Genomic DNA, 15,329 nt, shown 5'->3' on the forward strand with positions numbered 1-15,329 from the left:
TCTGCCAAGACTTCCCCTGAGTACTGGAAGTCTGTCTGTTGGAAGGGTATTCATAGCCTGATTCCCAGTGGGTTTCAATGTGCACCCAGCTATGGAGAAGAGGGATTATTTTTTCATGATGCCTAACACAATGACACCTCACGTTGGTAGAAGCTTTCTCACACTCCCATCATTACAGTTGCTAAATAATAATTTTAATATATTTCTGGTTTTTTCCAAGGCAGAAGTCCCACTTTTAAATCAAAATCCATTTCAGTTACTCCTGTTAAACTAAAAGGTAGGCTGTGCATAAGCACTCCTTGCCACAGTTATATTTACAGTGTGCTTTCCTACCACTTTGAAATTAATGTTTCTTGTTGAATTTGTGGTCAACATATTTAAGTATGTATGTGCATAAACATACACTCAAATCCTTCATGTGCTGATGTATACCTGCTAGGGGTTTTTGCCAGAAGTTAAAACAACTCACATTTTGACAGCAAAGCAGAGACAGAAAAATAAGATCCATCCGTTACTGTCTGGCTGGCTCAGCCTCTTTCTGGAGTGCTGCTGTTCTTGAACCTGCCTGTTTAAGCTTCGTTTGAAGTTCTTTAAACCTTATAAATAAATTGAAATAAAATTCTTTAGTACCTTATTGCAATTTTGGGTGGAGATAAGCAGTTCTTCATTAAGCATAGACACGTGTTGCTAAAACAGCTGCTTTTATCAGTATCACCACATACACTTGATATGTAATCAAACTGAGTGTAAATCTACACTCAGTTATATTTGCAGAATGAATCTTCATTGGACTTTTAAAAATTTTACATTAGTTTTTAAACTTCTACATTAGAAATACCTGTGTATTCAAGACACAGGTTATTTTCTGCACTCTTACACTGTCAGTCACTCTGTACTTCATGATGTTCAGACTACAGTTGTATAGTATAACCAATCACATACCAGAATTTGGTTTCACAGAGCTCCTTGTTTGAGTAGGGCTTATTTTAGTATGGGCAGCTGACTCTGGATTCCAGAACTGGGCCTTCTGTTGTTGGAAAGAAACTCTTCAATGTTTATGCTCTTCCTTTTTTACATGACACTGTATTTGCTTCCAGTGAATGTGAAAATAGTGGGATAAATATTTTGGGGAAAACTTTCACCGACCTCTGTTCTTAGGGGCAATAAACATTCATAAAGGTATGCTCTGATATTTAGGTCAGGTGAGAGTATAGTTGGTATAATGTCTGCTGATCCTGTCTTATGCATACTTCTAGAGAACATGAACTAGCTGAGTACAAATTCAGTCCTTTTAGGATATTTCTATTAATACTTGATTCATACTGAATGCTTCCTGCAAGAAATAATATTTTAGAAGCAAACACCTGTAATTTTGCCCCTATTTCTCTTTTCTTTTCCTCTAGATACAAGAAGGAGGTTCTTAGTTCCATATTTATCCTAGGCTTTTCTCTTGCTTGCTTCAGATTTGTTTATAATACCTGCTGTTCACAGTTCCAAAAAGGCCGGGTTAAGGCAAATGCTTCAAGAATCCTGTATAATCTTTGCAGAGACTGATTCCCCTTAGGGGACAAAAGAAAAGTATATTTTGAAGCATTGTGTGTGTATACTTCCTTCTTGAACTGCAAATGACAGATCAGAACATGATAACGTAACCTTTCCGTAAAAAAGTCTTGCCTTTGTGATTCTCTGCAAGGTACCAAGTTGCCCTCTGCTTTCTTAACCACCTACTGACTCGAAAGGAATGGCAGGCAGTCAGCAGGGTGTAGAGCTTCACAGTTTTGGAGAAGTCTTTTTAGGGGCTTATTTCATAAATATTACAGCCTAGGTATCTAAAAATCCAGCTTTATATTTTATTGTAATACCAGAAGAAATAGATGCCTAAGCCTCAAGAGTGCTGACTCCAGGCGTACATGTGGTTCTTTAGGCAGCTGACTACGAAGGATGCAGTGATGCAAGCAAAGTGGTATGTGATGGCATGCCATGGTGTCACCTGTTTCTTAAGAAGCCAGTGATAACTGTAGTGGTAACTTCTGCTGGAAAGGCCATTTGGCCAGTCTGCAGGAGCCTGGAGAAGTAATGGTTTCTGTCAGATACAACAGACAGTGAGGAGTAGACTGTCTCTAAAATAAGGAAATCTCTCACATGTAAAGTACTACCAGTTATTTACCTCCATGGCAAATGGGGCCTATCACAACTTTTGCTAAATTCGGAAGTTACCAAGAGTCTGTACATCTCATGAGAAGAATAGTCTCTGTGAGAATCAGCTTCTCAGAAATCCCAGTTCCTGCATTCCTCCTCCATTTTTGCACCTTTTGGGATGGTGGGCTTAGGTAAGCAGAACAAATCCCAAGCTATATTTTCAGTGGCCCATGCCTATTTGAGCCTTGAGTAAGAACACTTACACGGGCTGCTGTGTGAGTCTGCACGTGGGTACTGGATTTGTGGCCCCGCAAGATGGGCTTACAAGACTCACTGTTCTAAATAACTCAAAGTATTTGAGCTAAAGAGGTGCCATTTGGATTTTCTTCCCTCACTGTAATAGCTCGTCATGTAGAAACTATATAAAACTCATCTGTATTTCTGATGTATTCACAGCTTCCTGCTGTGTTGGACAGAAACTCACCAGGTGCCGACCTGAAGGCCTGGGGAAGGGTGCTGTCTGATGTCTCCCAGGCAGTGCAAAAGGTAAGTGGTCTAATAATAGATGGCATCCCTTTTCTGGGTAGCACATAGTCCTCCTTTTCCTTTGTTCTATTTATGTTCCAGTTACCTGCTTTATCAGAAAGAAAATAGACTTGTTTGGGAGAAGCTGGTTCCTTAGAAATTAGTTCTTCTCTCATTACAAAATAAATGTAGACATAAGCATTGCCAATTATGAAGCATGTTCTTTTCTTCAGAAAAGACACGAGACAACAAAAACTGAAATGAGAGAACAAGAACTGAAAATGGTGCCTGTGCCCAGGACAGAGGAGATAAAAGGATGAAGTTCTGAGCACATCCAGAATTACCAGTCTAGGCACAACTGAGACCTCAGCAGACACTTATCTCCTTTGAGGGTTGCAATTAACAAAGTCTTGTCTTATGCAGCTAGCCAGGAAGCCAAGCGTTCAGGACCTTTTGAAGGTTCTGCAGCCGTTTGTACAAGATGGAAGGCCAGAATCTTTAGGCCACTTGGTGAGCTCCCTGTCTGATCTTTTCTGTGGCTACCCAGAAGGTGGTGGATCCAGAGTGCTTTCCTTCAACTGGTATGAAGATAATAACTACAAAGCTTTCCTGGGGATTGACTCAACAAAGAAGAAATCCACTTACATTTATGATAATACAACCAGTAAGTTTTTCCACCAAACCATTACAGAGACTGTAAACAGGTGCACTTATGTTAGAATAATACTGTTGCTTTTATAAAATAATGTTTTAAGCAGTTTATTCAGGAGACTGGAGACAGGTGAAATGGTTTTACGTCATACTTCATAGCTGGAATCAGAGAAGCCTAGGAATTGAGAACTGACAGAAATACACATTTGCTTTCAATATGAAGGTATAAACACTATCATCATCGTCGTAATTAAGACGGTTCCTCTGTCTTGTCTTCTAATATATGCTGCTGATATCAGGAAGAATTAGATGCTTCTGAAGAAGGTTCAGGAAAATACAGTGATGCATTCTGGAATTACTTTTCTCCAAGATAATTTTTTTTGAAGTGTCTCAACTTTAAAGAGTTGGGGCCTTTAAGGCTTTAGGGCCATGAAGATGATCAGAGGACGGGAGCATCTCTCCCGTGAAGACAGGCTGAGGGAGCTAAGGTTGTTCAGCCTGGAGAAGAGAAGGCTCCGGGGAGACCTTATAGCAGCCTTCCAGTATCTGAAGGGAGCCTACAGGAGAGCCGGAGAGGTACCCTTTGTCAGGGAGTGTAGTGATAGAATGAGGGGTAATGGTTTTAAATTGAAAGAGGGTAGATTTAGATGAGATATTAGGAAGAAATTCTTTACTATGAGGGTGGTGAGGCACTGGAACAGGTTGCTCAGGGAAGTTGTGGGTGCCCCATGCCTGGAAGTGTTCAAGGCCAGGCTGGACGGGGCTTTGAGTGACCTGATCTAGTGGGAGGTGTCCCTACCTATGGTGGGGGGTTCAACTCGATGATCTTTAAGGTCCATTCCAACTCTAACCATTCTATGATTCTATGAACTTGATTGATGGCCCGGAGCACAGGAATTTTAAAATCACTCAATTTCAATAATACTCAATTTGATACATGGAGGCCGTTCTCTTCCTGCATAAAAGTACAGATATTTTGTAGCAGCAATGTTCTACAGAATAATTAAGTCTTATGTAGGAAGTATTTAAATTTACCAGGTTTGGTTGCTTTGATTCCTTACTTATCTTCTTGCTATTGTAATAGGAGAGAATGCAGAGAGGAACCAATTTTATCTTTTCTACTATTCGTTATTTTATCTTTGTATTATGTCCTCTTCTGTTTGCTATTTAGTTTTTCTCTGCATTGAGACCACCAGAATTTTTTTCTGTACTAACAGCCATATTATAGCTGCTAGTACATTTCTTTGTTCCTTCCACTCTGATAGATATGGTTTTATGGTTACGAAGTACAGGTGAGCACTTTGCCTGTAGAGAGACTCCTAATTTTCACTGTTCCAGTTGATACTTGACTCTACTTATGTTTGAACCTTCAAAAGACACGCAAAAGGCCCAGTACTCCATTACTTCATAGTGCAGGAGTAAGATAGAAATGTTTACATTAAAATGTTTACTTCTAAATTATTGTAGGATCCATTTCTGGACTGTTCTGGAGTTCAACATCCAAGCCTGCTGGATTTCCAGTCCAATAGTTTATACTGTGTAAGAATTAACCACTAATAGGAGAAAAAAATAGCTTTGTATCAGTATCAACTATGATACAGAGGAGCTAAATCATTAGGAGAAAAGCAATTACAGCTCAAAATTCTTCAGTGAGAGCTGAGCTGTCTAGTTTCCTTCCATTTGAAATACCTTATAAATAACAGCAACTTTCAAACAGTTAGATTTTTTTAATGTTTGCTCTTCTGACATCCACGGTGTCTAATTTACAAGTCCAGTATCTACTTAGTAGTCTTTTCCATTTATTCAGATATTGTACTTCTACATTGCAGAATGTGCTTAACCCATTCAGATTCAAAATGCTTTAAACTTGTCCATATTGCTATTAAAAAGCCCTGCAGAACATTATGTATGATAGGATTTAAGTAGGGTTTTCATAAAGACTGTCTTTCTTTCTGTCTTTAGCACCCTTTTGTAATGCATTGATCCAGAATTTGGAATCAAACCCTTTAACCAAAATAGCCTGGAATGCTGTGAAGCCCCTGCTGATGGGAAAAATTCTCTTTGCTCCTGATTCATCTTCTGTACGGCAAGTCCTAAAAAATGTAAGAAGTTCTGAAATACAAAAATGTGTATTTCTAAAAAACTGCATTCTAAGAAACATCTCTTGAAAAGCAGTGACCCAGCTACCTCAAGCTAATCACATTTTCTTCTCAGAACTTCATTTGTTCTGATGGTCATCAGAGGAGGGAGTTACTCCCTGTTTAAAAAACAGGAGACTGATCTTCACTAATTCATCCTGTCTTGGTCCACACTATGTGCTTTTTCCAGCTCAGGTAGCCTTTTGTTGGCATGATTCCACATTTACACTAGTAAAAATATTAATGTTTATATATATTTTACAGATCTAGGAAGATCAGCAGCGCTGTGCCAGTAAATATTTAAATGGAGCAGCTATGAGCCTTGAATAGACTCATTGAGACCTAACACTGAGAGATTACAAACTCATAGCAACATTGTGGTTTAGTATTACATATGTTAAAAGGATAAATAATTTTCACCTCATGAAAATAGGATGGAGCCTGGACTCTTCAGCTAGGTGCCTGAAGTTGGGTGGAATGAATCTGAGCGGTTAAATCGAGGTCACGTATGACCTAGGTTTTGGCCACCTCATAACCAGCAATTCACTTACTCTCAACATCTATGTAAGGCACACAAGAACTGCTGCTCATAGTTCACACAGGAAAAGATCAGATTTACAGCAGCCCAACATTTCAACCTTAATTAATATCTTAACTATGAGAGTATCTCTCTTCTCCAACGGCCTCTCATTTATTTATCTTCCCACATCATTATCTTTCTTTTTAGTTCTTAATGGAGAAATAGTCAAGGGGAAAAAGAGAGGAAGAAATCATTCTACTTAAAACCTGAGTATTTAAAGGAATTGAAATTAACTGGGGTTAATGTGCACTTGTTTTTTCCATTACATATACAACAGAAATTTATCCTAAGTGGCTTTGATTCTAGTTGGATTTTACAAATTCTTTTTCTGAGGATTATTAACATTTCTGCTATTTAAACAAGTTTATTAAGTATTAAAGGTTAAAAACTACAACATTTTTAAGTTACGGGTTTCGTTGTCATTGAATGGCTGGATCATAAATTCTGGTTTTTTATCTCCTTACTTTTCTAACACTCTTTTCCACTGCTTTATTCCCCAGGCAAACTCCACTTTTGAGGAACTTGAACGCCTCAGGCTGTTGACCAAAGCTTGGGAAGAAGTAGGACCTCAGCTGTGGTACTTCTTTCAAAACAGCCTGCAAATGAATATGATCCGTGTATGTTATAACTTAGCAGGGATCCTCAGTAAGAGCAGCCTTTCACCGTCCTTTATTTTTACTAAGGGAAAAGAGAATTAATTTGGAAGGTCTGGCTGGAAGCACAGCCTTTGCAGCAAGGAATCTGTGGCCTTTAAGGCTGTTTGACTGGTTATTTGGCTTGGTTTGAAGGCGACTCTTAGATGCATTACAGTGTTTCTGTGACAAAACCTCAGATCTGGACACTGTCTAGAATCTGGCTGATGACTTCTTAACAAAGGCAGCAATCACTGCTCCCCTGTCTCTCCAAAATGTCCTTCAAGAACAGACAACTTGATTTTCTTGGGTTCTGAATAGGCAAAGGCAGCAGTAGGACTGTGGTTTTGCTGGTCCAGCAATTTACTCCCTTACAAAACTGTTTAATTCTACGTCCCTTAGATCTGACTTTGATCAGCTGCAAGTAATATCTATAGTTAAAGTTTATAAAACAGTTCATACTAGAAAAAACATATTTTTTCCCCACACTCTTCTCTGTTAGATTAGACATTTGTTACACTTATCCTCTTGCTTATAAGGAAAAAATGCAATAAATAGTCAAGGATAAATTCCTTTTCATCTGTTCTTCAAGTCTCACCTCCAGTTCAGTTATGCAATTGGTCATTTATAAAATTAATTGTTTAGCATACCCTTTCTTACTACTTCATAGCTCAGAAAGAGCTACAGAAATGGAAACATTTCTCAATAAACAGGGTATGTGAAGAGGATCATTGTAGTGAAGCTGTCCTGATGTGTTTCCACAGGACTCTCTGAAGCACCCTACAGTAAGGGACTTCTTGAACAGCCAGCTGGGTGCTGAAGGCTTAACGGCTGAACACATAATCAACTTTCTCCACAATGGGTCTCCAGGGAGCAGGGAGAAAGGAATGGCAGACTTTGACTGGCGGAACATCTTCAGTGCTGCAGACCAAGCTCTACGTTTGCTCAGTCAGTATCTGGAGGTAAGGTCAACCCTCCCACTGCTGGGAGTACTTGTAGAGAATATCTTAAAGCAGGGCAGGCAGTAGTTGGGGTCTGTGGCAACAGATAAGAAGGTGAAAATCATAATATATCTTCATTTATTTCAAATTAATCTCAATATTAAAAGCATGTTTTTTAAATAATACAGCAGTGCAAGAACATGGACACTTATTGTGAAAAAACCCCTTCGATTTGATGATCCCCAAATGCTATATTCAAAATGTTAGTTGAATGTCTGAACACACTTTGATGCTGAGAGGCAGAAAGTGAATGCAAAGCCTCAAGAAAACGTTTTTTTGTAAGTACTAATAACAGCCAGGCCACTAACTTCAGCAAGGCCAGGACGAGAGAAGCTAATAATTCTTATGGTAAGGCACCTTTCTGGTTTTTAAGCACCTGATCAAATTCCGTTGAAACCAATGGGGGAGTTTCCAGTTGTTCTGTAGACACTTCTGAGAAGTAGTCTGTGTCTCTTTCCTGGAATCTGTTACCCCCTTCTTTAGTTCAGTGGGGCTCTCCGAGGCTTTTTAAGAAGCCACAGTGCAGGAATTAAGGTGAAGTTTCATTACATAAATAAAAAAATGAGAGAAATGTAGATGAAAATATCAAGCCATTGTAAAAATAGTTTGGAAGATACTTTTAGTAAGAGGCTACTCTGGTATAGGCATTCTAACTTACCGATGAGTTCATCAGACTCAGACTAAGTCCAGTGCAAAAAATTATAATTTTTTTTTTTAGAGGACTAACCAAACTGCTGCATCATTTTTTTCCCAGAGCTGAGTAAGTGACACCAGGAGTTCTTTGGTTTTTGTTTTTTTTTAATTTGGTATATTTCTGACTGCAGGTAAAGATGTGTTTGGAACTGAACCTGAGATCAGGTGGATTCTTTCTAAGGTAGATAAATGAAATGCAAACTCTTCTTTGTAACCTTATGAGCCCAGGCAAAACTGGTGGACCCTGCAATGTTGCAGGTTAACTCTGAGAGTTTAAAAAAAACTATTACTGTTGGCAGTAATATTAATAATTGGGAACTGTACACTTAGCATCTACCATATGAGGGTCAGGGTCTTTATAGAGATGAATTAAATCTTACAGGCATCTCTGAAAGAAAAGTAAATATTTAGTTTATTATTTAATGGTTAAATAAGCTGAGCCTCAAGCTCACAGAGAAAATTGATGCTAGTTGTAGGCAACAGAGCCAAGCCTAGCTCTCCTAATTCCAATTCAGTTCAATCTAAAAGACCATTCATCCCCAGCAAGAAGGCAGGAGCTGAGACCTTTTCTGCCTTCCTATAGCTATTACAGGAGAGAACAATAAAGCTTTTGCACAATGGTCTGCTGATTCTTCTGATGATCTTTTTGCATCATGTTAGCAGAATTATTTCTTACTCAAGCTGAGTGAAATATATTGCTTGCAGCAGGCCAGTACTGGAACATCCACAATATCAGGGCAGTTACTGTACCTGGTAATAGATCTTTGTAATGAGCTTATTCTTTTAAGTCTGCTGTTTACACTGAGTTGTTAGCATTTGAGAATGTTTTCACACTGTGCTGAGCACAATGAGAACAAATAGCTCCCTTCCAGGGACACCCTACTCCCTACCATAGTATGCAACAAGGAAAGGTGTTCTGCCAGCAACTATCTTTGGAGACTCCGGATCTCTGCTGCAAACTGTGGTGCAGCTGAGAATCCCACAAATTATGAATTGGCTGCTTATCCTCACCACCCCAAGAATTTCCTGTTCTTTCTTTGATTACCTTAGGCCACAGAACAGCTAAACTGCTTGAGAATGCTACCTAGTCACCTCTTTATGCTTATTATTTTCTGGTTTTATCTTCCAAACCTGTTCTTAGTATTCTAGTTTTGGTTTTCCTGTCTTCATCGGACCATTTGAAATTGTTAAATAATTACTGGGAGAAGATCTGAAATAAGTTTCCCAAATGGTTGATGAATGAATTTTCACATAGTGAGGTTTATGAAGGCACAATCTGTGTTGCAATTCACTGAAAAGCCTAGGTAGAGCATAGAGCCTTTGTTTTGAGTGCAGTTAATGTTAAGAGAAAGAAATTCTAGATTTTGGCTAGTATATTACAATGTAAAATCTCTTAACTTCCAAATGGTGTGAATTATTGCAACACTGGTGTCTTAACATATGTTCTTATACAAGCTTTGGTTTCATTTTACTCACTCAGAAGATATACAAGCACTTGTGTTTCTGTTTTGAACACTTGCTGCTTCCTTGACTGGACCCCTGGATAAGAGCCTATACTGCTCCTCAGCTCAGTCCGGACACTGTCTATTCTGCAGTGAAAATCTAGACAAGATCACTTGTCTGTCAGTACTTTGCTAGTGCCATACCCACAGAATCCCCTGGAAAACTACATGAGTTCTTCTGCAGCTTCTGCAACAAGTACCTTGAAAATAATTCCTCATAACAAAGAAACAGCAAATTGTCCCCCAGACACTGCAAAGACACAATTTACACAGCAAGACTTTGCTGTGGAAACACTGACACTTTGGCAAGAACTAAACTGAGTTCCAGAACTCAGTTAACTATGTGGGATAAACATATCCCAAAAAGTTAATGCAACCTGAGGCATCAGTCCAATTTGATTTTTCTTCTGGCATACAAGCCAGAAAGTTTTTCTGTCTTACTTTGCTTTCTCATGTGATATTCTATGTAGTTTAATTTTGTAAAGCAAACTAGGAGAATGAACATTTGCAAAACACCAGGAAGAGTGAAGCTACAAAATAACAAAGGTGTCGATTTAAGCACCGTTTCGTTTTGCTGCCAGCTAAAAATATTTTTTCATATAGACTCCATTAAACTTCAAGTTTTAAAGGAAAGAAAGCATGATTTATCACAGGGAAAGATTAAATAAAGGAGTCTTTTTAAGATGTCTGCCCATTAAATAACAAGTTGCATGTATGAGCACTTTGATGTGGAGTAATTTTTGGTTATTGACCTGCAAGAGATGAGCAAGAAGATAAGATCAAACAAGTTCGCCTCCTGGAATTTATGAAGCAAGCTAATTCCATAAGTACGTTCTCAGTCTATCAGGGGGTTAAATACTCTTACTCTTTGGAGAAATCTTGCCAATTCTGAAGGGTGGAAGCTAAATGTACAAACATAAATCTGTAATTATACAGATAACTAACACTAGAGTTTGTAGCGTGCACAATCTTTTTGTCTTACAGTGCCTGTTAAATAGGAGTTAAATGGGGGGACATGAAGGCTTAGATATTGATGACTTGGTGTCTTGTATATGGAGTGGTAATAATACTTTTCACAATAGTAACAGAGACTAAGAAAGAAGACAGTTTCCTGTGAGGGGTAAACTACATTTTATTATTGAGATAGCCGAAGCATGTTAACTTAAGCCAGCAGGTTAATCACGTCAGAATTCAGTAGGGCCACAATATTATCAGTAAGATAATTGACTAGTTGACTGGTATTAAGTAGGAATAAATGCCTAAATACCTAAAAGACTTTAAGATTCAAATTTATACTGTAAGTCTGCCAGTACTTCACTTGACAATGTGCTTTTCAGCTGACACCCATGGCTAATGTGCTTTTCTTATGGATTAGTCATTCTTTAGCTCCCTGGTGTTCACTCAGGCACTTTCTAGGCTGAAAAAAATGTCACAAAACTTGAAAAAGGGTAGTGTTTTGATTCAGCTGGACTGCTAAAAATCTTTTGTGGCCGGGTTTATTTTATAGCTGAGTTAGTTGTATCTCCTGGATGCAGACTGAGGAGACAGTTCCTGATACTGGTACCTCATCGGTGCTGCAGCTTTAGCCCTTCCAATTCAGTTATCTGCCTTTTTGACGGAACTTTCCAGGGAGAGTCCAAGTGACAGAGTTCTCATTTCCATGGCTGGATGATTACAATGGCTTAAATATTTTTTTTTTAAAAGTATTTCATTCTGTCTAACTAGTAAACGTGGTACCACAGGCTTTGGCTGAACCTCGTATGGCTATGTTTTGTACGGGTACATCTAAATTTGCCCTGTCATACTTTAATTGCGACAGCAGCTCTTGCTTTAGTGGCCACCCTTGTTTGTTTTCTTACTTGTCAGGATGGACATTTCTTGAGCTTGGAGAAGGCAATCTTTAAATATCAGGAATAAACTGCTTTCAAAATTATTCCATCCACTGACATTGACTACAGCAATGCTAAATCTGAGGTTTACAGTTCTTTTTAGGGAGTGATGTTTTTGAGCTTGTATTGGTAATGCTGTGTGTTTTGAATTTGTCATAAGAATTAGACTAAGAATGGGGAAGCTTTCAGTAAGGAGAAGAGAGTCAACTTTTAATAGTTTCAGCATAAGCGTTTAAAGCTGAAAATAGCGACTACTTCAGGTGAACCTACCTCCCTTTTCTGTTTTTAACCACTGATGTTTTGCTTTAATGTATACCTCTTACTAGTTTATTCCCATGCGATTTTTCTCTTTGTGACTATTTGTAGTGCTTGACCTTGGATAAATTTGAAGGTTATCTTGATGAAACTCAACTGACTCATCAAGCCCTTCATCTACTGGAGGAAAACAAATTCTGGGCTGGTGTGGTTTTTCCAGATATAGAGCCTACAGCCAGTAGTCTTCCACCACTTGTGAGATACAAGATCCGGATGGACATAGATGCAGTGGAGAAAACAAACAAAATCAAAGACAGGTAAGCAAGTGATGGTTCCTTCTTGGTTCTTGCCTGCTGTAACATGAATATGAGAGACATAAGCGACATTAGAACCTCCATGGGGTATATACATGAAATCCAACTGTATTCACCTATAGTTAGTATGCAATGCAACGCAACGCAAAATCTGTCTCCAGTTACCAGGTACTGACACAAGTGGTATCACTCTTGTGACAGCCCAAGTGGTGGGTAGGTGCATGGATACATGGCAAAGTGATTATCTCTACTCAGTATCCAGTAACCTGCTTAAGTTTTTAGTTGGCTCCATCACTGGTAGGGGCAGACAAGGAAGTCCTACATGGATTGTGACCCAGTTGTCCTCTACCTGGACAGCTGAACTTCTCTGCTGTTCCTCCTCAAGTCCCCCTCAAACGCACTCACTTAAATAAATAATTTCTCAGGATTGTCCACATAAAAGAATATAATGGTGTCTGGTGTTTGCAATCCAGCTGTTCCAGTTTAACCTCCAAGGATACTGTATGCCAAATACAATTATTTCTGTTCTAGAACAGTTACTCTGCTACATGATTAATTTATATACATTTTTGGCCAAAATTGCTATTGTGTCAGTGTAGAAAAAAATCAAAGGAAACAAAAGAACTTTCCAGGTCATATACTTTCTCAAGCAATGTGGTCTGACAGACCAAAATCTAGAAAAGACAACTCCAGGCAGTGTCCCTACAATTTCAGTAGCTAAGACTTTCGTTTATTTATTTATTTACTTTCTACCCCTCCCCTAAAGCCACTGTTTACCCAAATTATTTCCATGTGAATTTTCTTTTGAGGTACTGGGATCCTGGTCCAAGAGCTGATCCTGTGGATGATTTACGTTATATCTGGGGAGGTTTTGCATATCTCCAAGACATGATTGAGCATGGGATTATAAAGACCCAGACCAACACTGAAGTGCCATTAGGAATTTATCTGCAGCAAATGCCATATCCATGTTTTGTGGATGATGTGTGAGTAAAAGCAGTTTATCTTAATCCTGATGAATACTTGGATCGCTGGGTGCTGTAAGCATCAATTCTAACCCTAGTCATAAAGTATACATGCAAGAGCAATAACTGAAACATAACTCAATAAATTTGTTCTTTTCCTTATCCTGCCATAAACCAGACTCCAGAAGCCACCTTTGCCAAAATTCTACCCCTAACCCCAATCCTGGCCTTTTGCATTCAGGCAACCAGTGTCCAGACCTAAAATGAACACAAAACATTGGCCCCTTAAAAGCAGCAGTTTTCTTCTGAGTTTTGCATATCACACAAAATCAAATTAATAATCTGGGGGTTTTTTGCCCATATTTACTAGATATAGGGAAGAATTTTTTTACAATGAGGGTGGTGCAATAGTGGAACAGATTGCCCAGAGAGGTGGTAGATACCCCATCTCTGGAAAAATTCAAGGTCAGATTGGACGGGGCTCCGAGCAATCTGATCTAGTTGAAGATGTCCCTGCTCATTGCAGGGGGGTTGGACTAGATGGCTTTTAAAGGTTCCTTCCGACCCAAACTATTCTATGGTTCTATGATTCTACTTTTCCAGGCAATAATAATAACCTAACCTAAACCTTCACACTGATTACAGTTGAGAACCTGTAGTCAACAGGGCAGCCCAACTATAGCACTTTGATCCCTAACAATGTCAGTCCTGGGACTCCCCCTGTGATTACACAGGACCCAACAAAAGTGTGATCTTTTAAAGTTTTTATCTAACTAAAACTAAGCCTCATGCTATAGCATATGACCAGTGCCTGTAGCAAAACTGAACACAAAGCACTGACCCATGTTAGAACAAACTCTGCATCCTTCAGTTAGCTCTGCAGAATCCACCGAAGTGTAGTAAGCTGCTTTTCCCTAATTACATCTCTAAAACCCAGCTTTCTTTATATCCAAAGAATCATTTCCTAAAGAAAAATTGAACAGAAAGTGCTTGTCCCAGTGGAATTGGTACCTCTCTGGCTGTCTGTATAAGTCTTGAAGGATCAGACAACCCAGTCTCTTCAAGTGTATTACCAAACTCTAACCCTAGACTTAATAATATCTAGATATACTGATACCCAAAGCTGTAGTTTTTGGTCCTTGAAAACACCTACAGGCCTTGCAGAATTCCAAGACAATTTAGGATCTTGAAACTTTTCTTTTCAAAATCCTAACACATGCTTAAACAAGATTCCATTTATAACTACACGATTAGTGTCTGCAATCAAACTGGATACATGGCATTGTTTTCTGTTAACATCAGCCCTTTTCCTTCCCTTGTGTATGCTACAGGTTTCAACAACAACCTGACGTTCTCTAGCCTTCTAGCCTACGGCTTCTCTAGCCCTAATTCCTGTCCATGGTTTTTATGAAGATTGACTGGTTTTAGTCTTAAATCTCATACGAATCTAGCAAAGGATTCCAGGACAGTGGCTGCAGTTCATTATTGCAGGCACCAGGAGTTTCTTTCCCTGGTGAAGAGCAGAATAAAGAAGCTAAAGGGTGGTTTGTTGCTGTCACAAAAAAAAAGAAAGAGACTGTGCTCCTGGGTGTGGAGATTTCACGGCTAGGTGGAAGCAGTGGGAGTGTGGACCCCCATTAGCCCTGCCTGAACCAGCACGTGTGCTCCAGATTTTATGAAGTGGTGCCTCTTCCCTGTTCACAGTGTGCTTGTTCCAATGCTGCAATCTGTGTTACTGTAATACTATCTTGGTACACATTTCACTTAAAAAAAAAAAAAAAAAAAAAAAAGTGCTATAGAAATCATTTCATAGTTCTGTCAGCATGCTCTGTTCAGGCAAATGCTAGTACTTCAGATCTTCAGATAATGGCGGATTGCAGATACACAGAATTTGACCTGTCATTCTCATCAGTCATTACCTGTTAGCCTGACAAAATGTTGCCCTGGCAAGCCTGCTCTTTATTTCCTCCCCACTGAGAATACTGTAGAGGCAGAAGCTCCATCTGTGCAAAAGTCCTATGAAGCCTGCAGCGGCCACACACAGT

General features: G+C 39.1%; 1 protein-coding gene across 1 annotated transcript in view; it reads left to right on the forward strand.

The window, feature by feature from the left end:
- The window catches only part of ABCA4 (ATP binding cassette subfamily A member 4), an 81,668-nt gene that overhangs the window by 15,432 nt on the left and 50,907 nt on the right, over positions 1 to 15,329 (forward strand). The window contains exons 7-13 of the mRNA XM_074152201.1: positions 2,596 to 2,685; positions 3,088 to 3,328; positions 5,278 to 5,417; positions 6,534 to 6,650; positions 7,430 to 7,627; positions 12,117 to 12,322; positions 13,129 to 13,305. Of these exons, the coding sequence (XP_074008302.1) occupies positions 2,596 to 2,685; positions 3,088 to 3,328; positions 5,278 to 5,417; positions 6,534 to 6,650; positions 7,430 to 7,627; positions 12,117 to 12,322; positions 13,129 to 13,305 (1,169 nt within the window). The remainder of the gene's footprint in view (positions 1 to 2,595; positions 2,686 to 3,087; positions 3,329 to 5,277; positions 5,418 to 6,533; positions 6,651 to 7,429; positions 7,628 to 12,116; positions 12,323 to 13,128; positions 13,306 to 15,329) is intronic.

This window comes from Numenius arquata, chromosome 8, assembly GCF_964106895.1.
Source record: "Numenius arquata chromosome 8, bNumArq3.hap1.1, whole genome shotgun sequence".
In the NCBI taxonomy this organism is placed as follows: domain Eukaryota; kingdom Metazoa; phylum Chordata; class Aves; order Charadriiformes; family Scolopacidae; genus Numenius; species Numenius arquata.